Here is a 25668-nt window from a genome sequence, read left to right as displayed (position 1 = left end):
ACATCTGTGTCGTGGTTGGCAGTTAGCACAGAGCATGTGTCGTGCTTTTTAACTCTTAATATATATTTTATTTGTGAAGTCAGAAGGTCAATGGGATTTTTACTTCCTACACCCACCAAATAACTGGAAGTGGGCGGGACTTGACTGGAACTATTAAACTATTTCATGTCTAGTGTTCCCTTAGACACCACTGTACAAAGTCATTACAATTGAATGATTAAAACATGCTGATTCGATGTAAGTGAAATGAGCACAGCTTCTGTTTGTGGTGTTTTGTGTGTTTTGTGTGTTTTGTGATCATGATAAATGTAGCACAGGCAGTGGTACGTTTGAACTACAACACAACACTGCTGGGTCCTACTTGTTACACATCATTAAAGCTACATTTAGACGCCAAAGAAGGTGGATTTCTATGAGTATGAGAATTCTGTGATGTTTTATTTTGTTCTTGTCTGGTTGTCACGTAGGTAGTTTTATACAGTTCTAGTTTTGTATTATAATAAATTGTGTAATAAAGAAGTTTAATAAGATTGATTCTGTTGATTTAAGAGCAATTAATCAATTACATGTTAATGCTTATTTATTTATGGTTTATTTGGTAGGGACAGTGCAAGTTAATGAACAAGCCACACCGGATTGTAGCCTTAGGCTAATTTCCATCCGTCGTCCCCCATGCGCACTCTCAAACACACTCTCATTCATCCTGGCCTATTGTACATGTTTTTAGTGGTAGGGGAAACCGGAGTACCCGGAGGAAACCTACAGACACGGGGAGAACATGCAAACTCCACACAGAAAGGCCCCGTCCAGGTGGGAATCGAACCCGGACCTTCTAGCTGTGAAGCTGAGGCGCTAACCGCTGTGCCACCGTGCCGCCCTAAATCCTGTAATAAATATAGTAAATAATGCTGCTAAATCCATGATGATTCATTGTTGTGCAGTGTTGAAAAACCGCCGCTGTTTAAATGTTGATAATTGTAGTTGATGTGATGTTATTTCAACGTCAGAAATCAACGTTGATTCAACGACGTTTTGCTGTTTCTGTTCTTCGAGAGAACACTAGTTCACAGAACATGTCAGAGTGCCTCATCAATGGGCTCTTACTGACCAGTGTGGTGTGTGGAGGAGTCTGCTGATGTGCTCTCTGCTCTTACTGACCAGTGTGGAGGCGTCTGCTGATGTGCTCACTGCTCTTACTGACCAGTGTGGAGGCGTCTGCTGATGTGCTCACACTGCTCTTACTGACCAGTGTGGAGGCGTCTGCTGATGTGCTCACTGCTCTTACTGACCAGTGTGGAGGCGTCTGCTGATGTGCTCACTGCTCTTACTGACCAGTGTGGAGGAGTCTGCTGATGTGCTCACACTGCTCTTACTGACCAGTGTGGTGTGTGGAGGAGTCTGCTGATGTGCTCTCTGCTCTTACTGACCAGTGTGGAGGCGTCTGCTGATGTGCTCACTGCTCTTACTGACCAGTGTGGAGGCGTCTGCTGATGTGCTCACACTGCTCTTACTGACCAGTGTGGTGTGTGGAGGAGTCTGCTGATGTGCTCTCTGCTCTTACTGACCAGTGTGGAGGCGTCTGCTGATGTGCTCACTGCTCTTACTGACCAGTGTGGAGGAGTCTGCTGATGTGCTCTCTGCTCTTACTGACCAGTGTGGAGGCGTCTGCTGATGTGCTCACTGCTCTTACTGACCAGTGTGGAGTGTGGAGGAGTCTGCTGATGTGCTCACACTGCTCTTACTGACCAGTGTGGAGTGTGGAGGAGTCTGCTGATGTGCTCACTCTGCTCTTACTGACCAGTGTGGAGGAGTCTGCTGATGTGCTCACACTGCTCTTACTGACCAGTGTGGTGTGTGGAGGAGTCTGCTGATGTGCTCACTGCTCTTACTGACCAGTGTGGAGGAGTCTGCTGATGTGCTCACTCTGCTCTTACTGACCAGTGTGGAGGAGTCTGCTGATGTGCTCTCTGCTCTTACTGACCAGTGTGGTGTGTGGAGGAGTCTGCTGATGTGCTCTCTCTTACTGACCAGTGTGGAGGAGTCTGCTGATGTGCTCACTCTGCTCTTACTGACCAGTGTGGTGTGTGGAGGAGTCTGCTGATGTGCTCTCTCTTACTGACCAGTGTGGAGGAGTCTGCTGATGTGCTCACTGCTCTTACTGACCAGTGTGGAGGAGTCTGCTGATGTGCTCTCTGCTCTTACTGACCAGTGTGGAGGAGTCTGCTGATGTGCTCTCTGCTCTTACTGACCAGTGTGGAGGAGTCTGCTGATGTGCTCACTGCTCTTACTGACCAGTGTGGAGGAGTCTGCTGATGTGCTCTCTGCTCTTACTGACCAGTGTGGAGGCGTCTGCTGATGTGCTCACTGCTCTTACTGACCAGTGTGGAGGAGTCTGCTGATGTGCTCACACTGCTCTTACTGACCAGTGTGGAGGAGTCTGCTGATGTGCTCACTGCTCTTACTGACCAGTGTGGAGGCGTCTGCTGATGTGCTCACTGCTCTTACTGACCAGTGTGGAGGAGTCTGCTGATGTGCTCTCTGCTCTTACTGACCAGTGTGGTGTGTGGAGGAGTCTGCTGATGTGCTCTCTGCTCTTACTGACCAGTGTGGAGGAGTCTGCTGATGTGCTCTCTGCTCTTACTGACCAGTGTGGAGTGTGGAGGAGTCTGCTGATGTGCTCACTGCTCTTACTGACCAGTGTGGAGGAGTCTGCTGATGTGCTCTCTGCTCTTACTGACCAGTGTGGAGGAGTCTGCTGATGTGCTCACACTGCTCTTACTGACCAGTGTGGAGGCGTCTGCTGATGTGCTCACTGCTCTTACTGACCAGTGTGGAGGAGTCTGCTGATGTGCTCACACTGCTCTTACTGACCAGTGTGGAGGCGTCTGCTGATGTGCTCACTGCTCTTACTGACCAGTGTGGAGTGTGGAGGAGTCTGCTGATGTGCTCACTGCTCTTACTGACCAGTGTGGAGGAGTCTGCTGATGTGCTCACTGCTCTTACTGACCAGTGTGGAGTGTGGAGGAGTCTGCTGATGTGCTCACTGCTCTTACTGACCAGTGTGGAGGAGTCTGCTGATGTGCTCACACTGCTCTTACTGACCAGTGTGGAGGAGTCTGCTGATGTGCTCACTCTGCTCTTACTGACCAGTGTGGAGGAGTCTGCTGATGTGCTCACACTGCTCTTACTGACCAGTGTGGAGGAGTCTGCTGATGTGCTCACTGCTCTTACTGACCAGTGTGGAGTGTGGAGGAGTCTGCTGATGTGCTCACACTGCTCTTACTGACCAGTGTGGAGGAGTCTGCTGATGTGCTCACTGCTCTTACTGACCAGTGTGGAGGAGTCTGCTGATGTGCTCTCTGCTCTTACTGACCAGTGTGGAGGAGTCTGCTGATGTGCTCTCTGCTCTTACTGACCAGTGTGGAGGAGTCTGCTGATGTGCTCACTGCTCTTACTGACCAGTGTGGAGGAGTCTGCTGATGTGCTCTCTGCTCTTACTGACCAGTGTGGAGGAGTCTGCTGATGTGCTCTCTGCTCTTACTGACCAGTGTGGAGGAGTCTGCTGATGTGCTCTCTGCTCTTACTGACCAGTGTGGAGGAGTCTGCTGATGTGCTCACTGCTCTTACTGACCAGTGTGGAGGCGTCTGCTGATGTGCTCACTCTGCTCTTACTGACCAGTGTGGAGGAGTCTGCTGATGTGCTCACTGCTCTTACTGACCAGTGTGGAGGCGTCTGCTGATGTGCTCACTGCTCTTACTGACCAGTGTGGAGGCGTCTGCTGATGTGCTCACTGCTCTTACTGACCAGTGTGGAGGAGTCTGCTGATGTGCTCTCTGCTCTTACTGACCAGTGTGGAGGAGTCTGCTGATGTGCTCTCTGCTCTTACTGACCAGTGTGGAGGAGTCTGCTGATGTGCTCACTGCTCTTACTGACCAGTGTGGAGGAGTCTGCTGATGTGCTCACTGCTCTTACTGACCAGTGTGGAGGAGTCTGCTGATGTGCTCACTGCTCTTACTGACCAGTGTGGTGTGTGGAGGAGTCTGCTGATGTGCTCACACTGCTCTTACTGACCAGTGTGGAGGAGTCTGCTGATGTGCTCACTGCTCTTACTGACCAGTGTGGAGGAGTCTGCTGATGTGCTCTCTGCTCTTACTGACCAGTGTGGAGGAGTCTGCTGATGTGCTCACTGCTCTTACTGACCAGTGTGGTGTGTGGAGGAGTCTGCTGATGTGCTCACACTGCTCTTACTGACCAGTGTGGAGGAGTCTGCTGATGTGCTCTCTGCTCTTACTGACCAGTGTGGAGGAGTCTGCTGATGTGCTCACTGCTCTTACTGACCAGTGTGGAGGAGTCTGCTGATGTGCTCACTGCTCTTACTGACCAGTGTGGAGGAGTCTGCTGATGTGCTCACTGCTCTTACTGACCAGTGTGGAGGAGTCTGCTGATGTGCTCACACTGCTCTTACTGACCAGTGTGGAGGAGTCTGCTGATGTGCTCTCTGCTCTTACTGACCAGTGTGGTCCTGATTTACTTTTGAAAATACAACGGTAGTAAAACAAAATGATGGAGGCGATGATGAGCTCTTTATTCAACCACAAAGCATAACAATGAAATACTTTTGAAATGGAAGCACACGAGCAATAATTAAACCTGAAGCCGACACTTGATCTAAGAAGTGGAACACATCAATACTGCGTCATCTTCCCAGAAAAGCTCATCTCAAAACCACTTTTCGTGACCTTTTGTTCTTGTTATTCAGACTCACTGCCTTCTAAATGCACCGGGTATTTTTGTTTACAGGCCACAGTGATCTGACTGGTGGTGGTTTTTCCTTTGTAAACACAGTTGGGGGGGGCGGCGCCTTGGTTCTGCAGTTGACACTTGGCCACACGGAAGCTCTTGTTGCTGGTGAACAGGTCGCCTCCCGTGGACGTGCCCTCGCCCTGGCAAATTTTGATGATATCCCTGCTTGGCGTTAGGTCCCAGAGGTCTCCCAGGATGAGGATTCTGCTGGGTTCACAGGACGCCGAGTGCCTCTGCCTGCTGTTCATCTCGGTGGTGCAGTTGAGAGCTCGATATGTGTACACAGTTGAGTGGGCGTGATCAAACGACCAGAATTCAGGGGGCACGTTTTCCCAAAAACAAAAAGCCGGAGCGAGCAGCAGTGAAGCCAGGACCAGGCAGAGGAGCGGGGCGTTCATGGCTCTCTGCAAAACATCGTTTACAAAATAGTTCATAGAAATTGAAATGAATGTCTTTGTCAAATACCCAGAAACCTGTAGAATCTCATAATCATCATAATCTCAAATGGAGGGCAGGAACCAATACAACTCTATGGTAGAAATAATCTCTAAAAAGAACATGAACAATGCTGAAATTGATCATTTGGAAGTGTTTTCATCTTATGGCTAAAAGTCCTTTTGACCGACCAGCACCAAGCAAATGTTTTGGAACATTTTGCACCTTTATGGATAATAATAGTTTACATGTGCCGAGATGTGGATAGTTCCAGTAATGACAGAGATATTAGCCATGAATCAAGACCAAAACAAATTGTCCATGTTTGCACTGTTACAATCATGGAAGTCTTACCTTCCCACCGCCTCAATAATAAACTATAGAGTCTTTCCAATGTTGCTGATAAACGTTCTTTTGGGCACCTCATGATAAATGACATTTCATGGCTTTGAAAGAGTTGTCATTGAACTAATATTCTAGTTTTTTAAAAGCACAATATACACTGTGCAGTCAGAAGTCATGCTGGTTCAGGTCTTACCGTGTGCTTGTCTGCTGCTGGAATCTGAGGCTCTGCTGGAGCGCTCGCCTTTTATCCCCTGGTCCTTCCTGAACGTCTCACGATTCAGGGAACTCTAGGGAGGATCCATTGCGACATTATTGCACAACTTTGTCACAGTGGACTGACATTTATTATTCACCTTATTCCTGGACTTCACGTGGGCGCCGACATGAATTGTGCCCGCCCCTTTTCTCCTGTCAGTTTTAGGACTGGAGAAGTCCAGATAAAATCAGTCACTACACGAAAACAAAGCCGTTTTTCGGGCGTGCAGAGAAACGCTGCAGTGTCGACTTGTTGGTGCAAATGAACATTGGACGTTTTACACAAATCAATCGACTAAACATCAGATTTGAGCGGAGAATATTTTCCCTCGTTCTAAATTCAAACGATTTTTGCCGAAACAAGGCAAAAGGAGGCAAAAGTGGGCGGGGCGGAATAAGGTGAATACACTGTAAATTCCACCTCATTGTGCTTACTTGGAATAAACTGTAAACGCAATGCGTAGTTATTAATCCCGATGTTAAAGGGGCTAGATGCAAGTTAGTCACATTATACTCACTACGTCCACCTCTGGTCTTATGCGTAACTGCATAAGACCAGAGGTGGCAGTAGTGAGTATAATGTGACTAACTTGCATCTAGTCTTATGCGTAACTGCAGCTTCTATGTTAAGCTCGTGCATGACGGCGCTTCAGACCCAAAGTAACTCCTTTCTGAGTGACAGAGCAGGATTTAGAGGCAGTTGTGGTGAACAGGTCTGAGCTCATTCTACACATTAGGACATGGAGGAACATGTGGGGGAGGAAAGTACCTAGTTTTAACATTTTTAAACTCCGTATAATCCCTTTAAGCAATGGTTACTAGCAGGCCTGTCGACAGGGGCGGGCCTAGGGTACAGTTGCCCTGGGCCCCAGGACCATAGGAGCCCATTAGAGGCTCTTGCCTTTTTTTCCCCCAAAAAATGTGTCTGGTATTTTCATAAAATCATTGAATATTACTTTTAGATGTAATTTCCTACTGAACAATTACTCAACAACTGAAAAATGTTTATTTTTGTGAATGTCAATGTCTTCCTGTGGACACTTGTGAAGAATGGTTTGGCCCAGCGCCCACTGATGCACTTGTTTGGTTTCGAAGCGGGACATTTGCATATGTCAGTCTAACTTACTGTTGATGATGCTGGGCCTAGTATTGGCTCGTCGACACACATCAAGCTCGCAGAACAGAGAAGAACAAAAGCGGAAGATCAATAAGGAGAATGGGAGTTCATGGGGAAGTCCAAGAAGTGACCGCGCTGGGGATTCTGTGGAATCCGATAAAGGCAGTGGCGGAGAGGAAACAAGTTACAGTCGCCAAAACACTGCAGGCATTTACCAGAGCGCAACTCGTGTGAATATAGCTTTAAGATTTAAAACCGATTAGGCTATGTAATGTAACGAGTTCTAAGAGGTACTTGTCAGGGGGGAGTAAGGAGGCGCGTCCCACACAGCACAGCCTCAGAGTCAGAGTCAGCCTGTTGTTGTTGAAACGCCAGCCTTATCTTCTACAGAAAAAGAGCAGTCTGGACATATGGAGTCAGGGGTGTGTGAACCTGCAGTCACTGAGCATGAGCAGACGGAGACACACTGAAGGAGCTGCATCACAATCATAGATTTAGAGAAAATGGATCACGTCATTGGTCAAGTTACAATTTACAATAATCAGTGAATTACACACCTTATTGTAAAGATTAGGTCCTGATTATTATATGTTTTATATGTTAAGGCTCTTAACATGGACCAGGCCTCGGCAGATTACGGCCCGCGGGCCACATCTGGCCTGCGAGATGATTGAATCTGGCCCACGACTTGTAGGACAACAATCCCTGAGCATGTCTAGTATCGAGTCTCTAGATCTTTCAGAGTTATGATTTTTGAAAGAAATGACCAGAGTGCTCATTCCAGCTTAAAGCCACACTGCGTAACATTTGATCCAATCAAAAAGATTGAAATACAAGCCTTTATTTTATGTCAGATATTTTCATAATTGAAAAATACCTCATAAACATAAACAAACATGAGCCTTTGCTGCGAGCGGCTCAGCTGTCCTAACACATGTAACTTTACCGTCTCCAGCTCGTTTCCTTGGAGATGTGACTAAAGGTTTGGTTCTCATGCTAATCCATTCTTTGATTTCCCACTGCATTGTCTGTGTTGAGCTGGTCTTTCGGAGCATGTTTTGTACTGATGGCAACAGTATAGTCCAAAAAGTTACGCAGTGTCCCTTTAAATAAAAATAAAAGGAAAGAATTCCACACGTGTCCAGCAGAGGGCACTGTCATAATGAGAGATCAGGATACAAACAACACAGTGGCTACAGTCCTGATTGTCCAAAAGAAGTCTTTCTAAAAGGGATTTGACCGTCTCCTCTGCTTGTATTTACATTCATCTGTATAAACTCCTGTAATGGGGGCGGGGCTAGTCCACTTAGGCTTTTATAGACCATAATTACATACGTTAACACATTTTCCCACTTTAAAAACTTGTGTTTGATAAGAATTGTTCTTTTTGTCTAATGTTTTTACTGCTTATAAAGTCTTTCCAGGCACAGTGTGGTCTGGCCTGAGACCAGCTCGTCAAACACTCATTAATATGAGAGAGGATTGTGGGGTTTAGGTATAATTTTGAAGCATCAGTCGTTAAGTTATTTCTAATATGTTTAAAATTCACTAAATTGAATTTAATTTTGTTCCTCAATTTCTTAACACGTTTTTTAAATGATAATTGGGAATCCATGGTGACGCCTAAGTACTTGTATTCTTGCATCTATGCTGGCCCATCCACCAGGACTATTGGGTCGCTCTCTTTGGTGGCCGACTTAGTGAAAAACATACACATAGTTTTGCTTTAGCCTTTAGCTGTCATTTTGAATTTTTTAACCCATCGCAGACTGACACCATTGCAGATGTCAGCTTTTCTGCTGCCAGTTGTTTCCTTTTTGCATGAAAGTTTTTAACTTCAGGAATAACTAGGAGACCCCTGAGGAGGAGCGAAGGGGCCGTGAAGGTTCATAAGGTAAAAGCAGTTCTGAAAGATAAGAAGTACCAAGACCATTAAGACATTTAAAAACCATTAAAAGAACTTTAAAGTTAATTCTGAAACACACGGGAGCCAATGCAGCGATTCTCAAACCGCTGTAATGTGGTCCCGCCTCCTGGTGTTCGTCAGGTGAAATGTGGTCCCGCCTCCTGGTCTTCGTCAGGTGTAATGTGGTCCCGCCTCCTGGTCTTCATCAGGACACGAGCTGCTGTAAACCTGAGATCCTCTTTTTGGGAAGAGCAGAGAGCAGGGCATTACAGTAGTGGATACGACTGGTGATAAAAGCATGCATCACACCCAGGTTCTTCACCTGTGAGGAAGGATTAAAGACAGTGACTGTAGTTTGGGTAAAAGTCTCTCTCTCTGGGCCTCAGGACCGATGATTAACATTTCAGTTTTGTCCTGGTTAAGCTGGAGAAAGTTTTCTGCCATCCAGGATTTGATTCTAAAATGCAGTTAAAAAGTGCGTCTATTGGCCTGGTGTCATCAGGAGACATGGAGATGTATAACTGTGCATCATCAGCATAACTGTGAAAGTCGACCCCGTGTCTCCTGATGACATCACCAACAGGGAGCATATACAGGTTAAAAAGCACTGGGCCTAAAACTGAACCCTGGGGCACACCACATGTAATTCCATGCACCTTAGAGGAGCAGGTATCCACACTCACCATGAATGTCCTGTCTGTGAGGGAGGGAGTAAACCATTTGTGTGCAGCACCAGATTTTTTTAAACGTGTTAAAAGTTGCCTGTCCTGCCAAACTACATGCTATAGTCAGGGAACAAGCATGATCTCAACGATTTCCCAGTGGGCGTGAATGACAGATGGCATCAACCAATCAGAGCAACGCTGGTATATGTCGCAGTAACAAGTGGCAGGAAGCCTTTTTACGAGGAAGGAAACAGTGTATCGGTCGCCGCGCCGCCATCTTGCGTGGTGGTGACAGGTGACGACTTCCGTCTCTTGGTGCGTGATTGGACCGATGTGGGTCAAATCGTGAAATAATTGGCTGCGAGCAGCCGCCCAGATGGTTCTTTTGAACAGAAAGGAGGAGTGTCTGGCCGGCCAGGCAAAGTTAAAACAATAGTGTGGTCGACTGTATCAAAGGCTCAGATCCAGGAGAACCAACACGGTGACCTTCTGTGAGTCATAATTTAATCTTAAGTCATTTAAAATCTTTAAGAGGGCGGGTGGTTTACCCTAAAGCCAGACTGGAATTTCTCAAGGACATTATGTGCAGTAATAAAATCATTAAGTTGGATAAAGTCAAGTTTTGCTTAAAAATGGTACGTTGGATACTGGCCTGAAATGATTAAAGGTCCTATATCATGTAAAATCGACTTTGTGGAGCTCTTAGCCATGTCTTTATGCTATTTCCTGATCAAAAACACCCCACAGTGTTTTCTGAGCTCTGAGCAGCTGCTCCGCCCTCTCCTGGAAAACAACTGACTTGTGACACTCTGATGTCTTTTACGTCATAGTGTCAAACAGGAAGAGCCTGACGTCTGTAATGTAATGCCTTACGGCCTGATTTTAATTTATAAAACAGCTATTTCGTTATTTCTGTTGTAAGAAATAAAAAAAATAAAAAAAAGAGGAAGTGCTTGACACGTCCGTGCTGCCCCTGCAGGGAAAACAAACGCACCTGAAAGCTGTGCAGAAGGAGCTCTTTCTAACCTACTCTTTTACCTAACGCTAATGTCATGGAGAAAATGCATGTTCGGGTACGGGAGGACAGGACTTATTCCTTAAGAAGAGGACACTCACCAGAACTTGGAGTTCTTTCCGGGATTCACAGACTATCAGCTGAAAAGTGTTTGTCTGTGACCGTCTCTGCACTGATGGATGCTTGGGGAACCTTTGCCAGAATCAAAGTGGATTAAATGTTGATGATTATGGAGAGGTGGTGAGTCAAAACGCGTGATAGCCACTTAAGAAGCTCCTTATATCTGCATTGTAAAGTAACTTTAATTATATTTCTACTACTTCAAAAGTTGCATCGGCTGTATCAACTCGGGGAGAGGGGGCGGAGTTAACTGAATCCAAGCGTCTTGTCTTCCTGGTTTGAAAAATACCTCCAGAAAATACTTATATTTATCACAAAAATATGTGCTCCATAGTGGCAGAGGTACAATATATCATATAAATGCCTATAGTTTACTTTGGAATGGCTAAAATAGCAGGATACAAATCTTTTCATTGTTTCTTCTGGGCACAAAGTGCTGGTGCAGCTGACAACATAATCCAGTTTATTCCAGTAAGCACAGTGTGTTGGAATGTAGTGTGTATTAAACGTCAGTCCACTGTGACAAAGTTGTGCAATAATTTCGCAATGGATCCTGGCCCCTGTCCTGGACCAGGGGATAAAAGGCGAGCGCTCCAGCAGAGCCTCAGATTTCAGCAGCAGACAAGCACACGGTAAGACCTGAACCAGCATGACTTCTGACTGCACAGTGCATTATTTTTAACCATGAAATGTCATTTTTCAGTGCTGAGGTGCCCAAAAGAACGTTTAGCAGCAACAGCCTATAGTTTATTATTGAGGCGGTGGGAAGGTAAGAATTCCATGATTGTTGACAATTTGTTTTGGTCTTGATTTATGGCTAATATCTCTGTCATTACTGGAACTATCCACATGAAGCAAAAAACTGTCACGAAGTTGAACGTCTTCTCGGCACATGTAAACTATTATTATCCAAGGTGCAAAATGTTCAAAAACATTTGCTTGGTGCTGGTCGGTCGAAAGGACTTTTAGCCATAAGATGAAAACACTTCCAAATAATCAATTTCAGCATTGTTCATGTTCGTTTTGGAGAGTTCTTTCTCTACCATAGAGCTGTGTTGGTCCCTGCCCTCCATTTGAGACAATGACATCATCAAATTTTAGAATGTGAATTTTGATTAACAAAGATAAATTCACTTTCCTGTTAGGCCGCTTTCTACAGGTTTCTGGGACATTAATCTCAATTTCTATTAACTATTTTGTAAATGATGTTTTGCAGAGAACCATGAACGCCCCGCTCCTCTGCCTGCTGCTGGCATCACTGCTGCTGGCTCCAGCTCTTAGTGAGGATCTAGTGCCCATGGATTTCTGGGGGTTTTATTATCAGCACTCAAACTGGTACACACGTGACGGTTTCAACTGTACCACCGAGATGAACAAAAAGCACCAGAACCCAGAGTACATGGGCAAGCCACAGAGTCCATTCTGTGTACCCAGCAGCATCATCATCCTGGGAGACACCTATGACATAACACCGGCCATGGATGTCATCAACATTTGCCAGGGAGAGGGCACATCCACGGGAGGCGACCTGTTCATGAGCAACAAGAGCTTCCGTGTGGTCAAGTGTCAACTGCAGAACCAAGGCGCCGCCTCCCCCAACTGTGTTTACAAAGGAAAAACCACCACCAGTCAGATCACTGTGGCCTGTAAGCTAAAATACCCGGTGCATTTAGAAGGCAGTGAGTAGAAGACGCGGGATTAACAAATAATGTCTTAAAAAAGAGATAAGATGAGCTTTTCTGGGAATATGACTGCAATGTTAATTGTTTCTTGTATAGGGCCACTTAACTGCAGTCCGCGACTGGGACTTGAGGAGACAGCTTGTTGTTTTTTATTACATTTCATTTTTAATCTACATGCATGCCCTTGAAGTTTTAAGTTTTTATATATTTTTTTTTTAAAGTTTTATGTTGTACAATTGCTCTGAAGAAAATTCCTACTTTATGAACCTGTTCACTGACAATGGCAATAAAAACAATTCTGATTCTGATTGTGTCGGATTATTAACAAGGAAAAGCTTTCAGTTTCTACAAATCTGGACGGTGAGGGGAATGTTCTACTTCAGTGCCGAGTACGAAGTAAAGTTTCTTGAAGGCCGAGTGCGTTATCAGAAAAGATCCAGCAGATGACCTCATGTATGTGATCATTGAACTGCGCGTACTGTAGAAGGTGATATTGCACATGTTTTGCAGGGTACGTTTATTGTTTCCTTTGCTGCATGACTTTGCCATTTAGCCTTTCCTTCACACACGATCATCGTAATCCCTCCTCCCCCACAATGCTGAGAGAAAACATGTTCATGTTGGCCAAATCATTGTGTTGTATAAAAGTAAAGATGACTCACTCTGCTTTTCTATATTGCAATTTATATATAGTGTGTAATTTTCAGGAAAGAATTGTCTTCCAGTCCAAAAAGTCGATCTACCTTGTGCCATCTGCAATTGGAAATTAAAGCTAATATATGTGTCCAAAATGTTGGTGGAAGCACAGATACTCATCCTCAATATATTTTTGATGATCTGTTAATGTACCACAGTTTTGATGCCTGTAAAACAATCTTTATTCATGCATATTTTATATTGGAATTACTGGGAGATTGACCTTTGACCGGGATTGCTGCGCATGTGCACTACGAGATTAGGATTTTGCTTATTGTCATTTGCTGAATTGTGAACCAACTGCCCTTTTAACAACAAATGAAAAACAAAGTAATTTATTGAAACAAACTTTGTAATAAATAAAATGAATATTTTTGCCAAGTATGGACTTGTCTGCCTGTCAATCAAAAATGAAGCTACGTGCCTTCGAGGTCCGGAGCCTTTTCTCGCGTGGCGTCCCAGGTGAAAAAGAAATATATTTAAGTGTATTGTTGCTCTATTTTACTTTTCAAAAATATATTTTTAATTAAATAAAATGAACTTGTACTTTTAAGAAATACATTTCAAGTATAACAGCAATATATCTGTAAAATTGTTGTTCGAACATATTTTATAGTAAGTATATTTTTAAAACACTTTCAAAAAATATGTTTTACAAAAGTATAATTCAAATGCATAAAAAGTATAACATTGTATATATATTTAAACCGATTTATTTCATTATATACTTTTTGTATATTTATTCTAAATATACTTAGAGTAAATATGTTGATAATATGTAAATAATGCAAAAAAAGAAATACTTTCTTTTCTTTTCAAACACAATTCAAATGTATTTTCTTATCAACCTACTTATTTAATATATTAAATATCAAGTTAATATTAATTTTAACAATGCTAACTCCAAGTTACCTTTGTGTTGTATGTTTACATACAATTTTCATATTGTTAAATACTTAAAATATTGCAAGTTCAACTTTCCTATTTGAAAATAAAGATTGTAAATGGATTTACAGATTTCTACAAATAGGCCAGACAACAGAAGACTGTTCAGTTGATTAAAATCTTTATTTTAATCTCTTTCAATGCTGTTTGGAAGGGGGACAACAAAGAATTTGTTCATGGAACTAAACATTACACGTTTACGCTGCAGTGACAAGGGGTCCACAGCAAATACATTATTTGTCCTGGACACCTCAGTTACAAATGTAGACGATATCTTCAGCTTTACATCTTTCCAAGCATTGTTTTCACTTTTTTTCAGTTCTTTCACCAACACACATATGCCAGCATTCTCATGGGAAACTTCGTTCTCAGATGAATAATGAATTAGTGTTGATATTTCACAAAATTGTCCATCCCTCAACTGTGCAACAGAATTAATTCTCTTTTTAAGACTTGTATTATTGTAAGAATGATAAAGAACTCCGCTACAAACAAAGCGATCATAAAATAAACCAGAATTAATCATCATGCCTGTGTAACATTGTATGGCTTTTCTATGCAATATAGATGTGTTATGCCTTTTGGGGCAGCCAACTCCTCTGACACCACACTGAAAAGCATTTGACTTCTGAACTAAGGAAGAGCTACCCTGTAGTTTATTGAAAAAGTCCTTTACACTGTCACAAGCATTTATCATCGCAGCATTTGCCTTACTTGAAAGACCTCTCCACTTGAGGAACCTCTTGACCATCTGAATAGGAACATGTGTTGTTCCATTGAAGAATGTCAGCAATGTCCCATTAAAGGATTCAAATGGAAAGGTAGACGTCGCCCACAGAGGGCCCCAGTTACGAACACTTGCAGCCAAATGCATTAGCAAATGAACATTGTATGAAACATTGACCGTGCCATAAAGTCTTTCAAAATCTAACACATATTTACGCAGAGCCTTTTCTGCAACATCAATGTGCTTCACTGAGATGGCATCCTGAAGAAGAGTGTGCATTGCAAAAACTAGTAAAAACAAATGATTAACATACTTTTTCTTCAAAATATTGTTAAGAACAGGCAAAGCATAAAAAAGTAGAAACGACCTCCACTCGGACGCTTTCCAAAATTTCCTTTCATTTATTGATCTTGGTACTCGTGTCACTTCCACGGGTGGCATGATTCCAAGTAGCTCCTTGTCTACATCACTGACCTTAGATCCAATGTACCAGTCCTGATTATGGTGCCTACTATCAAACCATAAAGACGTGATCTGTCTGGTCACACCCAGACAGACACTGTGTTGATACTCCGGAATGAAAGAGGTGATCATGTTCATGCTCTTTAGCTCCATCAGTGGTGTGGGTCCTTTGACACCCATTACAGGCTCATCACTTGTTCCTTGCATGGCATGCTCAAAATGGCTTTCTGCTGTCCTTAACGCTGGTTCTGGTGTTTTCCACACATAAGGGCCACCACCCGGGTGGAGGCAAAAGTCACAGCCATACTTTCCATTGAACTGTTTTGTGTTTCTCAAAAGGGGTCGGGCTATTGAATCTGCTGAACAGATTAATGCATGCACTCTACTTTTATGTTGAATGTTGTCACTGTCCCTCCAAGTAAGGCCAACTTCTTCAAGCACTTTAAGTTGATCTACAAAAGCACTCAAGTAACTTAGCATGTTTGGTTTACTTTTCCCAAACCACAGGCATGGTACGATTATGTTTTGCTGTCTGTCTTTAGGTGATAGTTCAATGATCTGACACTGTATTGGCCAAACTTGAACATTATTGCTTTTAAATACAGGTATTCCGTCACAGTTCCATAACAATGACACATCATCTGGTCCAATATGTCCACTTATTTTTAGTTTTTTATATTCCTGTGCACACTCTATATCTGATACTATTCCATGAGTTGTTTGTATTGCTTGTAATTTGATTTTTTCAAGAACTTGTACAATTTGGTCCGATGTGTTCATTACGAAAAAGAAAGATCCAGCGTTAATATTCTCTTCCAAGTCAATTTCAGCTTTGCATGAGGAACAGATTTTTGGTGCCTTTTCCTTAGGTCCCAAGTAACTTTCGCAGTCGGTGCAGTAAAAATGGGGAAGGTACTCTCCAAACTCACCATAAGCTTTGTTGAACAAATATGAGGTGGCTGGCACCAATCCAGGAATATGTTCATTGAAAAGTGTGAGAAGATCCTGAAGGGCCACGCCACTCAAATTATGTCGAAGTATGTAAGCCATGATCAAAAGCAGGCTCTCTCCCTTTGTGAGAGAGGCACCAGGATACACAAGGTCATCTCTTTTCTGAAATAGATTTAAAAAAAATAATAATAATAATAATAATCAATATTCTTAACATAGCCATCAATATTTTTTTAAATATTAGTGGATAATTTGTACTTTACCTCATTAAATATGTGTTGTTGTCCAATACTTGTATGTCCAGAATGTTCATGCTCCCTCTCCTCTCTGACTCCATCAAATGTATTTTGCATATGTAAACTGTCATTGTCTTTTTCACCTTGAGGTTCACTTTGATTATTTTCGCTATCGATGTTTAGTCCAATATCATTTACAGTTATGCCATCTACACATCCTTGTAGTTCAGCATTCTCGGACTCTTCGATTGAATGTGTCCATGACATCAAATCCTCCTCCTCTTCCTCCCTTTCTTTTTGGTTTGGAATGCAGTCCACAGTTTTCTGCAAATTAATAAAATGTACGGTAAAGATACAATCCTAACATTTCGTATAAAATGCATGTCTAACTGAATACCTCTCTAAGCAACTTCCTTCTATATGTAGTAGTCCTAGGAAGTGCAGATTGCAGAATCAGATATTTCTTGTAAGATGCTTTTCCTTTTATCTGAAAGTAAACCAAAGTCAATTTAGGACATTTTTGAACGGGTAAGAACCTTTTAACTCACAACTAATTCAAATTGTAACTTGAAAATATAGCAGTGTAGAACAATGTCTCGGCAAATATATTATACATACATACAAGCGCGCGCGCACACACAGTACATTTGAAAATGGCACTGAGCTGGGAACAGCCAACCGCTACTAAACTACTTCCATACTGAAATGCTAACAGATGCTAACAGCATCTAGCTGAATAAATATTTTTTGTACTTGAAACCACACATTTTACTCACCTCTCTCTGTTTAATCTTTCTATGTTTTGTTGTTCTTGGCGTATCCCACGAACTCGAACTTAAGTGTCCTTTCAGCACACGGGGCGCCATGATAACTAATTGAGAGCGGAAAAACTCAACCAGAAGTTTAACAGTCATATTTGATACAGCCAATGAAAACAGTCGGTCTTGAGCAAGTTTCTCTTCAGCCAATAAGAACACTTTGCCTTGAGTACGTTGTACGTACGTTGCGCGCCGTGCGCGCCCAGCGCCCGCCGCCATCTTAGTTGTTTTTCAAAAAGCAACACTTGAGCTGAAACAACCTAGCGCACTTAGATTTACGGTAAAGAGAAAATGCTTCCGTTCAAGTTTGCGATTTTTTATTTCCACAACGAGGTCGTCAAAGTGGAAAGCACTTCTTTAATAGTTGGAAATATTGGCAAATTCAATCAAATTAATTCTCGGCCTGATTTGACCGATGAGAATTGGTTAGAACTCAAATGTCCGTCGAGGAAGGAGCCGAAGAAAACGGAGGCCGTCAAAGTGTTACTCTTTGGGGGTAAGCCGCAAAAAAGTTAACGCTAGTCTTTATTTGTGTATGTACAAAATTACATATGTACTTACAGATTCTTTTAAGGAGTTGATCCAAAAGAAGAACAAATTCATTATAGGAGGAGACATTTGGCCCAAAGATGACATGAAACCCAGAGAGGCAAACATTGGCCAGGTAAGCCTTGTTTTTATTGTTGCGTACACCTTTACATTTTTAACATTAGTATGAAATATAAGGGTACACTAGTGAGTGCTAATTACAAATTACATTAATTTAAACAATCTGGATTATAGGACGTAATGTTCCAGTGGAATGTTAACCTTGCTAACGCCATGCTGCTGTGTGCGCTCGAATCATTTCGAACTGCACAACAATATATCACTTGTGATTTTAGTCTGGTGTTAGCCAGGCTAGTGGAATGTAACAATTGACATTAGACTGTTACCATGGAGAGCCGCCATTAGTTTTACATGTACAATTTAGATAATCTACCTTCCTACCTACCTCAGTATTTTTGAATTATTTGTTTATTTGTTTTTTGTTTGTTATTTGTAAATCATAACACTTTATTATATTAAGGTGTTTTATTAACATAAATATCTATTGTTTTTGTAGGATAAAAAAAAGAAACAAAAGTCTACCCGACAAGAAGCAAGGGACAAAACTCTCGCCAAATTAAAAGACACACTTTCACAAAAGAGGTCTCTGCAAGAATCTGAAGAGTTGTTCAGCAGCTCTGACGATTGCCAGACACCTGTTCGCAAGGTTGGGTCATTTATTTACACATTAACAATCCCTGGTGTAAAATATTACATGTAATTTTTTTTTTTTTTTTGCTAAAGAAAAGCATGCGGATACAGCAGTTCTCACCGCAGCCCAGTTCAGATGATACAGACATTGGGAGCCCACCCCCTTTGCAGATTGTAAGTTGTGGTTAATATAAGAAAACCATATTGGACTTTGGCTTACCATAACATATTCTAACATGATTAATGTGTTATAGATTGAAAACTTAGAAGAAAGTTTGCATGTCAATCCAGAGGTAAGTTCTAATGTTATTTTTTGTGGTCTTCGTTTTGATTGTTGAAATTAAATTTTTCTCTAGACAGGGACTGATGCTCAAGATAACGCTGTGCCATCAATGGCAGAGATTATCGGGTGTCTTCGTGGTATGTTTTGTGGCTCTTTCATGAAAAGCTATGTCTATTCTAATGTTAATTTGGTTTATATATTATTCGTACATTCTCTGTTTTTCAAGAACTCCCAGAGACACTGCGATTAATGAAGGAGTGTGTGGAGAAAGTGAACACATCACTGTCCCATACTTCTTCAACCAATGTTTCTGTGTCATCAACGTTTTCTTCAGATGCTGATGGTGATGGTGATAGTGAAGTGGTAGGTATACTGTTATACCATGTAGTATACCACGAACAAATGATTTTGTTTAAAATAAATATGATTCAATCAGAAAAGCCAAAGACAAAATGTAATTTATTTTCATTTTCTGTGTCTGTTTCCCTACAGCACTTTCTACCAGGGAAGACGGTGGCAGTTTCTAAAAGGGCTTTTCTTCGTTTGAATTGAACACGGATGACCGTTTTCGCCCAAGAGTTAGCGGTGCTTCTTTTTTCAAAGGACACTCTGGCAAAGTCAACTTTAACTGGAAAGTATGGAAAAGGAGAAATGGCCAAAGGTCAACTAGATGTCATCAAAGTCCAGGCCATTACAGGTAATTTCACCTGTTAATCTTTATTAAAAAAAGAAAAGAAAAAAATATTAATATATGAACTTAAACGTGTCTTATGTAGGTGTGCTTCAAATATACACAATTCTAAATAAGTCCATTCTCAGTCATGTGACTTTTGGTTGGCAATCTGCTGTTTAGGACTATGCCTATTTAAATGAAACCTCAAAGTTCTAAAAAGCTGACTGACAACCAGAATGACAGCGACTGAGGAATGCTCTATAAACAGAGTATGTTAAGAACATGAAAAGTACTTTTGGAATGTATCTTTGAAATTCATATGGGTTAATACTAACACAGTTGTGTCTAGTTAGTTCCTGGATAGGAGAACATGAGGGCTTATGAGTGGTTAATAGTGGTTGAACTGTCTGTTGCTTCTCAGCGTACACTCCTGAAAACTTTGCCAATATACAGGTGAAACTCACTAAATTAGAATATCGTGCAAAAGTTGATTTATTTGTGTAATTCAACATAAAATGTGAAACTAATATATGATGTAGAGACTCGTTACATGCAAAGTGACATTATGTCCTGCCATTGTTTCAAATAATTTCGATGATTATGGTTTACAGTCCATTTTCAAAATCTTCTACTTTTCAGAGATTTTTAATTTGGGATTTTTACAAGCTGAGCCATAATGATCAAAATTGCATCAAACAAAGGCTACATATATCACTATGCATGTAATGAGCCTGTCATATTAGTTTCATATTATAAGTTGAATTACAGAAATGAAAGCACTTTTTAACGATATTCAAATAGCTTACAAGTGAGTGAAAAACATTCCCATATCTTGTTTGAAATGCTGTACGTGACCTGTGTCATGTGAAAAGCTCTGTACAAATTTGATTTCCTTCCCCTAATACATTGATAACTTGTATGAAGTGCATATAAATGCGATTTACATTAATATTACTGCATTGGTCATATTTTTTGTATTGATTAAGTTTTCATGTGGGATGTGGGATCCACAGTGTCTGAAGTTCGTGCTGCCATAAGAAGAAAGTGCAACAATGAACATTTCTCACATAAGAGGCCATAGATGTTTTGGTTGAAATAATAAGGTCACATTGTTTTTGTTTTTGGTCTTTTATCTTCCAATTTATTTAACCTAAGATCAAAAAGTTCAAGGTGTAACTTCTAAGTACATTTCCTTTATAATTAAATGTATTTTTTTTTTGTTCAAAACATAAATACAAATAAAGTATATTTGTAATGGTGGAAGTCTTTGTGTAATTGATGTAGATTAATGTACTATAAACACATATAAATATTTGAAATTACAATAAAATGCAATGCAATAGCCTTTCCAATACACTTTCAATTACATAGAAGAGTATTTCGTATACATTATTAGTACACTTTAAATACAATGGAAGTGCAATTAGATTATATTAATCGATGACAAGATTGTCACCTGTAATAATATACTTAAAATGTACAAAGTATACTTAGAATTGTTCCACTTTAGTACATAAAAATGCATTAAGAGTACTTAGAATGCAATTTAATTTCTATTTATGTGCAATTTAAATATATTTAATACAAAAAAAGTTGTTCCAAAATAGCACAATTAAAATTTACTTTATCAGAATATACTAAAATATATTAAAATATACAGAAATTAAATATATTTAGTATATTTTTTTTTCACCAGGGGTTGTCAGTTTCAGTTTATTTTAGCCTTTAGACTAGCACTCCACTGTGTTACATATGGATATTTTTTACGTCGGTGTCAGACGATAGTATAGTAAAACATATTTTTGAATATAGAGAAAATCCTCTTCTTCAGAAAAATGGAAACATAGTCCACTAAATTGTCTGGACATTTTTGTTCTATATGGCAGACGATCTGAGAATAGAAAGTCTAAGATGTGGAGAGTCATCAGGTTGTGGACACATTGTGTCCGGGGCACAGAATATTATCAAATGGTATTTAAATGGCGACACAATGTGAGTTGAATGCAAATTGTGAATGTATGTTGAAGCATCTATGGGAAGCAAATTGGTTTGAATGTTTTCAAAAGATGTTATGTAATAAGATATTTCTCTGGTCTGTGTAAAACAAATGAACAAACCTATCTCATGATTTCCATGCGCTTGCATAGCTTCACTTCAGTTTTTACGCTGACACAACAAACGCAACTGCACATGGTTTTGGGACTCTTCTTTTAGCAAAGTTATGAACAATCCGGCCGCTTGTACTCTTATAACACACTGTGCATCGGGCCACCTTGAGGCCACTGTGATCGAATAGCATTGTAAAGTGTTGACACCACTATTTTATTAACCTATTCCCTGATCAGGGGTTAGGGTTGGGAACGGCAAATGTGATCCAGGGAAAACTGTTTGAAGTAGTCTCCGAATACAAGTACCTTGGGACTATTATTGACAAGGACTTGCGCTTGGACTTGCAAAAAGGTGCACCAAAGACTCTTCTTTTTAAGAAAAATAAATTGATTTAGAGTTTGAAATGTTGTCATGACTATCTTTCACCAGTCTTGTATTGAGTCACTTTTAACATTTTGTTTTGTATCTTGGTTTGGGGCTCTTTTTGTGACCAACAAAAATTGTCTGATGAAGTTGATCAGAGTAGCAGGTCAAATTATTGGTGCACAGCAGACTCAGCTGCATGACCTTTACATGACCTTTGGTTGTACGTAAAGCCTGACAGATAATGGAGTGTCCGAACCATCCACTTTTTAAGGAGTTTACTCCCCTCTGGACGCAGGCTAAGAACGCCCTGTACTGGAACCCGTCGGGCCAGTGCCTCTTTTATTCCAGAGGCTGTTGCGAAGATAAATGATCATATGTTGCTCAGTTGCTCAGCTCGTACGGTCGCAGAGGCAAAAACTCAGGTCTGGCAGGAGTTTGGAGAAGCCATGGAGGAGGACTATCGGTCGGCCTCGAGGAGATGCTGGCAAACCGTCCGGCGCCTCAGGATGGGGAAGCAGTGCTTCACCAACACTGTTTACAGTGCGGGTGGGGGGCTGCTGACCTCGACTGGGGATGTCGTCGGGCGGTGGAAGGAGTACTTCGAGGACCTCCTCAATCCCGTCGTCACGTCTTCCAATGAGGAAGCAGAGGCTGGGGACTCGGAGGTGGGCTCGCCCATCACCGGGGCTGAAGTCACCGACGTGGTGAGAAAGCTCCTCGGTGGCTCCGGGGGTGGATGAGATTCCTTAAGTACCTTAAGTCTCTGGATGTTGTAAGACTGTCTTGGCTGACACGTCTCTGCAACATCGCGTGGCGGTCGGGGACAGTGCCCCTGGATTGGCAGACCGGGGTGGTGGTCCCTCTCTTCAAGAAGGGGGATCGGAGGGTGTGCTCCAATTACAGAGGGATCACACTCCTCAGCCTCCCCGATAAGGTCTACTCCAGGGTGCTGGAGAGGAGGATCCGGCCGATGGTCGAACCTTGGATCCAGGAGGAACAATGCGGTTTTCGTCCTGGTCGTGGCACACTGGACCAACTCTATACCCTCCGTCGGGTGCTCGAGGGTTCGTGGGAGTTCGCCCAACCAGTCCACATGTGTTTTGTGGACTTGGAGAAAGCGTTCGACCGCGTCCCTCGTGGTGCCCTGTGGGGGGTGCTCCGGGAGTATGGGGTCCGGGGCCCTCTGCTAAGGGCTGTCCGTTCCCTGTATGACGCAGCAGGAGCTTGGTTCGCATTGCCGGCAGTAAGTCAGACCTGTTCCCGGTGCGTGTTGGTCTCCGCCAGGGCTGCCCTTTGTCACCGGTTCTGTTCATTACTTTTATGGACAGAATTTCTAGGCGCAGCCAGGGGCCGGAGGGTGTCCGGTTTGGGAGCCTCAGGATCTCATCTCTGCTGTTTGCGGACGATGTTGTTCTGATGGCTTCAACGAACCAGGACCTTCAGCTGCTCTGGGGCGGTTTGCAGCCGAGTGTGTAGCGGCCGGGATGAGGATCAACACCTCCAAATCCGAGGCCATGGTTCTCCACCGGAAAAAGGTGGTTTCCCCTCTTCGGGTCGGTGGGGAGTCCTTACCTCAAGTGGAGGAGTTCAAGTATCTCGGGGTCTTTGTCGTGGTTTGGAGGTGCGAAGGTGGAATGTGGACCCATATGCAATCAGCCAACCAAAATACTGGAAAACATATTCCAAGGACAAAATGCAAAAACCAAAAACTCACAAAACTGAACCAGGACACAGACACATGAACGACAGACATGAACGACAATGATCCAACAAAGGCAAGGGAAAACAGAGGGGTCTAAATACACAAGGAAGAGGGAACAAGTGAAACACATTAGGGCGGGGCAGGTGATCAACAAAGGGGAAGCAAAGCAAAATCACAAGGACAGAACAGACAAGTCAAAATTAAACACTAAGGACAAGAACACTAAGCAAAATAAAGGGGGAACTGAACATGACAGACAGAACCGAGACAGTACCCTCCCACCAAGGGACGACTCCCAGACGTCCCAAAGTCAAAGAACCCGGGAGGGTGGAGGGGGCCAGGCGGAGGGAACAGAGTGAGAACCAGGGGAGCAACTGAAGGGACACGAGGCAGACCAGGAGAGTGTGACGTTGATGGTGGAAATCCAGGAGGGCTCATGAACAGCAGAGACAAGTCAGGCGGGGCTGGGGGACGAGTAGCGGCTGTGGAGTGCTCAGGTATGGAGCAGGGCTCGGCGGTGGCTGAGATGACCTCAGTGTAAGACAGGAATGTGAGGCAGCTGAGAGACCCTAGGTGACGAGGAGGGATAGGAGCAGGAAGGGCCTACCCAGGACGGAGAAGAATGTCCCGCAGTAGCCCTGGAACACGAGCAGGAGGAGCCCACCCCAGACGGAGATATCGGTCCAATGATGACCCCAGAACAGATGGAGCCCACCCTGGACGGAGAATAGTGTCCAGCGGTTGCTCCAGGACAGAAGGGGCCCACCATGGACCAAGATCCGTGTCCAGCAGTGGCTCAAGGAACAGGAGATAGCCACCCTGGACGGAGGTACGTGTCCAGCGGTGGCTCAGGAACAGGAGCCGGGTCGGGGTAGGGTCCTCAGTACTGATGAGTAGTCCGCTGGGTCTTGCAGTGGTCGCGTCATTCTGTTACGTGTGAGGTGGAGATTAGACCCAAACGCAAAACACCCAAAACAAGTTGAAAGGAAATTTGAAGGCAAGTCCAAGAACTGACAAAAATTGCAAAAAACTCACTAGCAGGCACAGGCACAGGCACAGGCACAGGCACAGGCACAGGCACAGGCACAGGCACAGGCACAGGCACAGGCACAGGCACAGGCACAGGCACAGGCACAGGCACAGGCACAGGCACAGGCACAGGCACAGGCACACAGAACAGGACACACACGACGCACCAACAGAAATACAATGAACCGGCAAGGACAAGGGAAAACACAGGGGTCTATATACAGAAGGAACAGAGAACAGGTGAAACACATTAGGGTGGGGCAGGTAATCAACACAAGGGAAGCAAAGCAAAACCACAAGGACAGAACAGACATGACAAAATAAAAGACTAGACACAGAACCAAACCAAAACAAGGGACAGAACACAAATTGACAGAACCATGACAGTTTTGTTCACGAGTAAGAGACGGATGGAGACGGCTGTATCGGTCTGTCGTGGTGAAGAGGGAGCTGAGTCGGGGCAAAGCTCTCGATTTACCGATTGATCTACGTTCCCACCCTCACCTATGGTCATGAGATCTGGGTCATGACCGAAAGGACAAGATCGCGAATACAAGCGGCCGAAATGAGTTTCCTTCGTAGGGTGGCTGGGGGTGAGGAGCTCAGTTACCCGGGAGGAGCTCGGAGTAGAGTCACTGCTCCTTCACGTTGAAAGGAGCAGCTGAGGTGGCTCGGGCATCTGTTCCGGATGCCTCCTGGTGGCCTCCCGCGGGAGGTGTTCCAGGCATGTCCTAGTGGGACATGGCCTTGTGGAAGGCCCAGGACACGGTGGTGGGACTATGGGCCAGATCTTGTGGCGGCGCACGGGGCGGCGCAGGCTCTTGGCGATGTATTTTCCGAGTGGCGGCGCTATATGTGCCATTGGCCTCCGCCACCTGTGAGGGGGCGTCACAAGAGGAGGCGACTGCACTGATGGAAACACGGCTGACATTCACTTCCTGGTTTACATTGCGCTGTCTTGCGTTCTTTCTTAAGCCTTAGGCTCTCACAGGTCAAACTAAAAACTTTATTTACCCCATCGTGAGCTAAACCATGTTCACGTCTCGAGAGAAAAAGAGCTACATCGTCCGCTGTGGCGCGGATCGGCC

At 43.3% G+C, this 25668-nt stretch overlaps 1 protein-coding gene and 1 long non-coding RNA gene across 2 annotated transcripts; both read left to right on the top strand.

Moving 5' to 3' along the window:
- Positions 1 to 17531: 17531 nt before the first annotated feature.
- On the top strand, positions 17532 to 17844 carry LOC306966978. The gene is made up of 2 exons (XR_013793144.1): positions 17532 to 17675; positions 17743 to 17844. It is a non-coding gene; the product is annotated as an uncharacterized lncRNA (long non-coding RNA).
- A 670-nt stretch (positions 17845 to 18514) lies between these two features.
- LOC306966511 (uncharacterized protein) lies at positions 18515 to 19344 on the top strand. Its single transcript, XM_079561279.1, has 5 exons — positions 18515 to 18592; positions 18673 to 18711; positions 18775 to 18838; positions 18928 to 19064; positions 19194 to 19344. The coding sequence occupies exons 1-5, from the start codon at positions 18518 to 18520 to the stop codon at positions 19251 to 19253; spliced, it is 375 nt and encodes a 124-aa protein (XP_079417405.1). The 5' UTR covers positions 18515 to 18517; the 3' UTR covers positions 19254 to 19344.
- Positions 19345 to 25668: the final 6324 nt, after the last annotated feature.

The sequence above is a fragment of the Gobius niger genome (genome assembly GCF_951799975.1).
Source record: "Gobius niger genome assembly, chromosome: 8".
NCBI lineage: Eukaryota > Metazoa > Chordata > Actinopteri > Gobiiformes > Gobiidae > Gobius > Gobius niger.
The sequence above is the reverse complement of the archived record's forward strand: the minus strand, read 5'-3'. Positions and strand labels throughout refer to the sequence as shown.

Excerpts from the sequence above, each read along its gene's own strand:
- LOC306966511 (XM_079561279.1), top strand. The coding sequence starts at position 18,518 with ATGCGGATACAGCAGTTCTCACCGCAGCCCAGTTCAGATGATACAGAC. Across the intron at positions 18,712-18,774 it reads GTTTGCATGTCAATCCAGAG|ACAGGGACTGATGCTCAAGA; the intron begins GTAAGTTCTAAT and ends ATTTTTCTCTAG. Across the intron at positions 19,065-19,193 it reads GTGATGGTGATAGTGAAGTG|CACTTTCTACCAGGGAAGAC; the intron begins GTAGGTATACTG and ends GTTTCCCTACAG.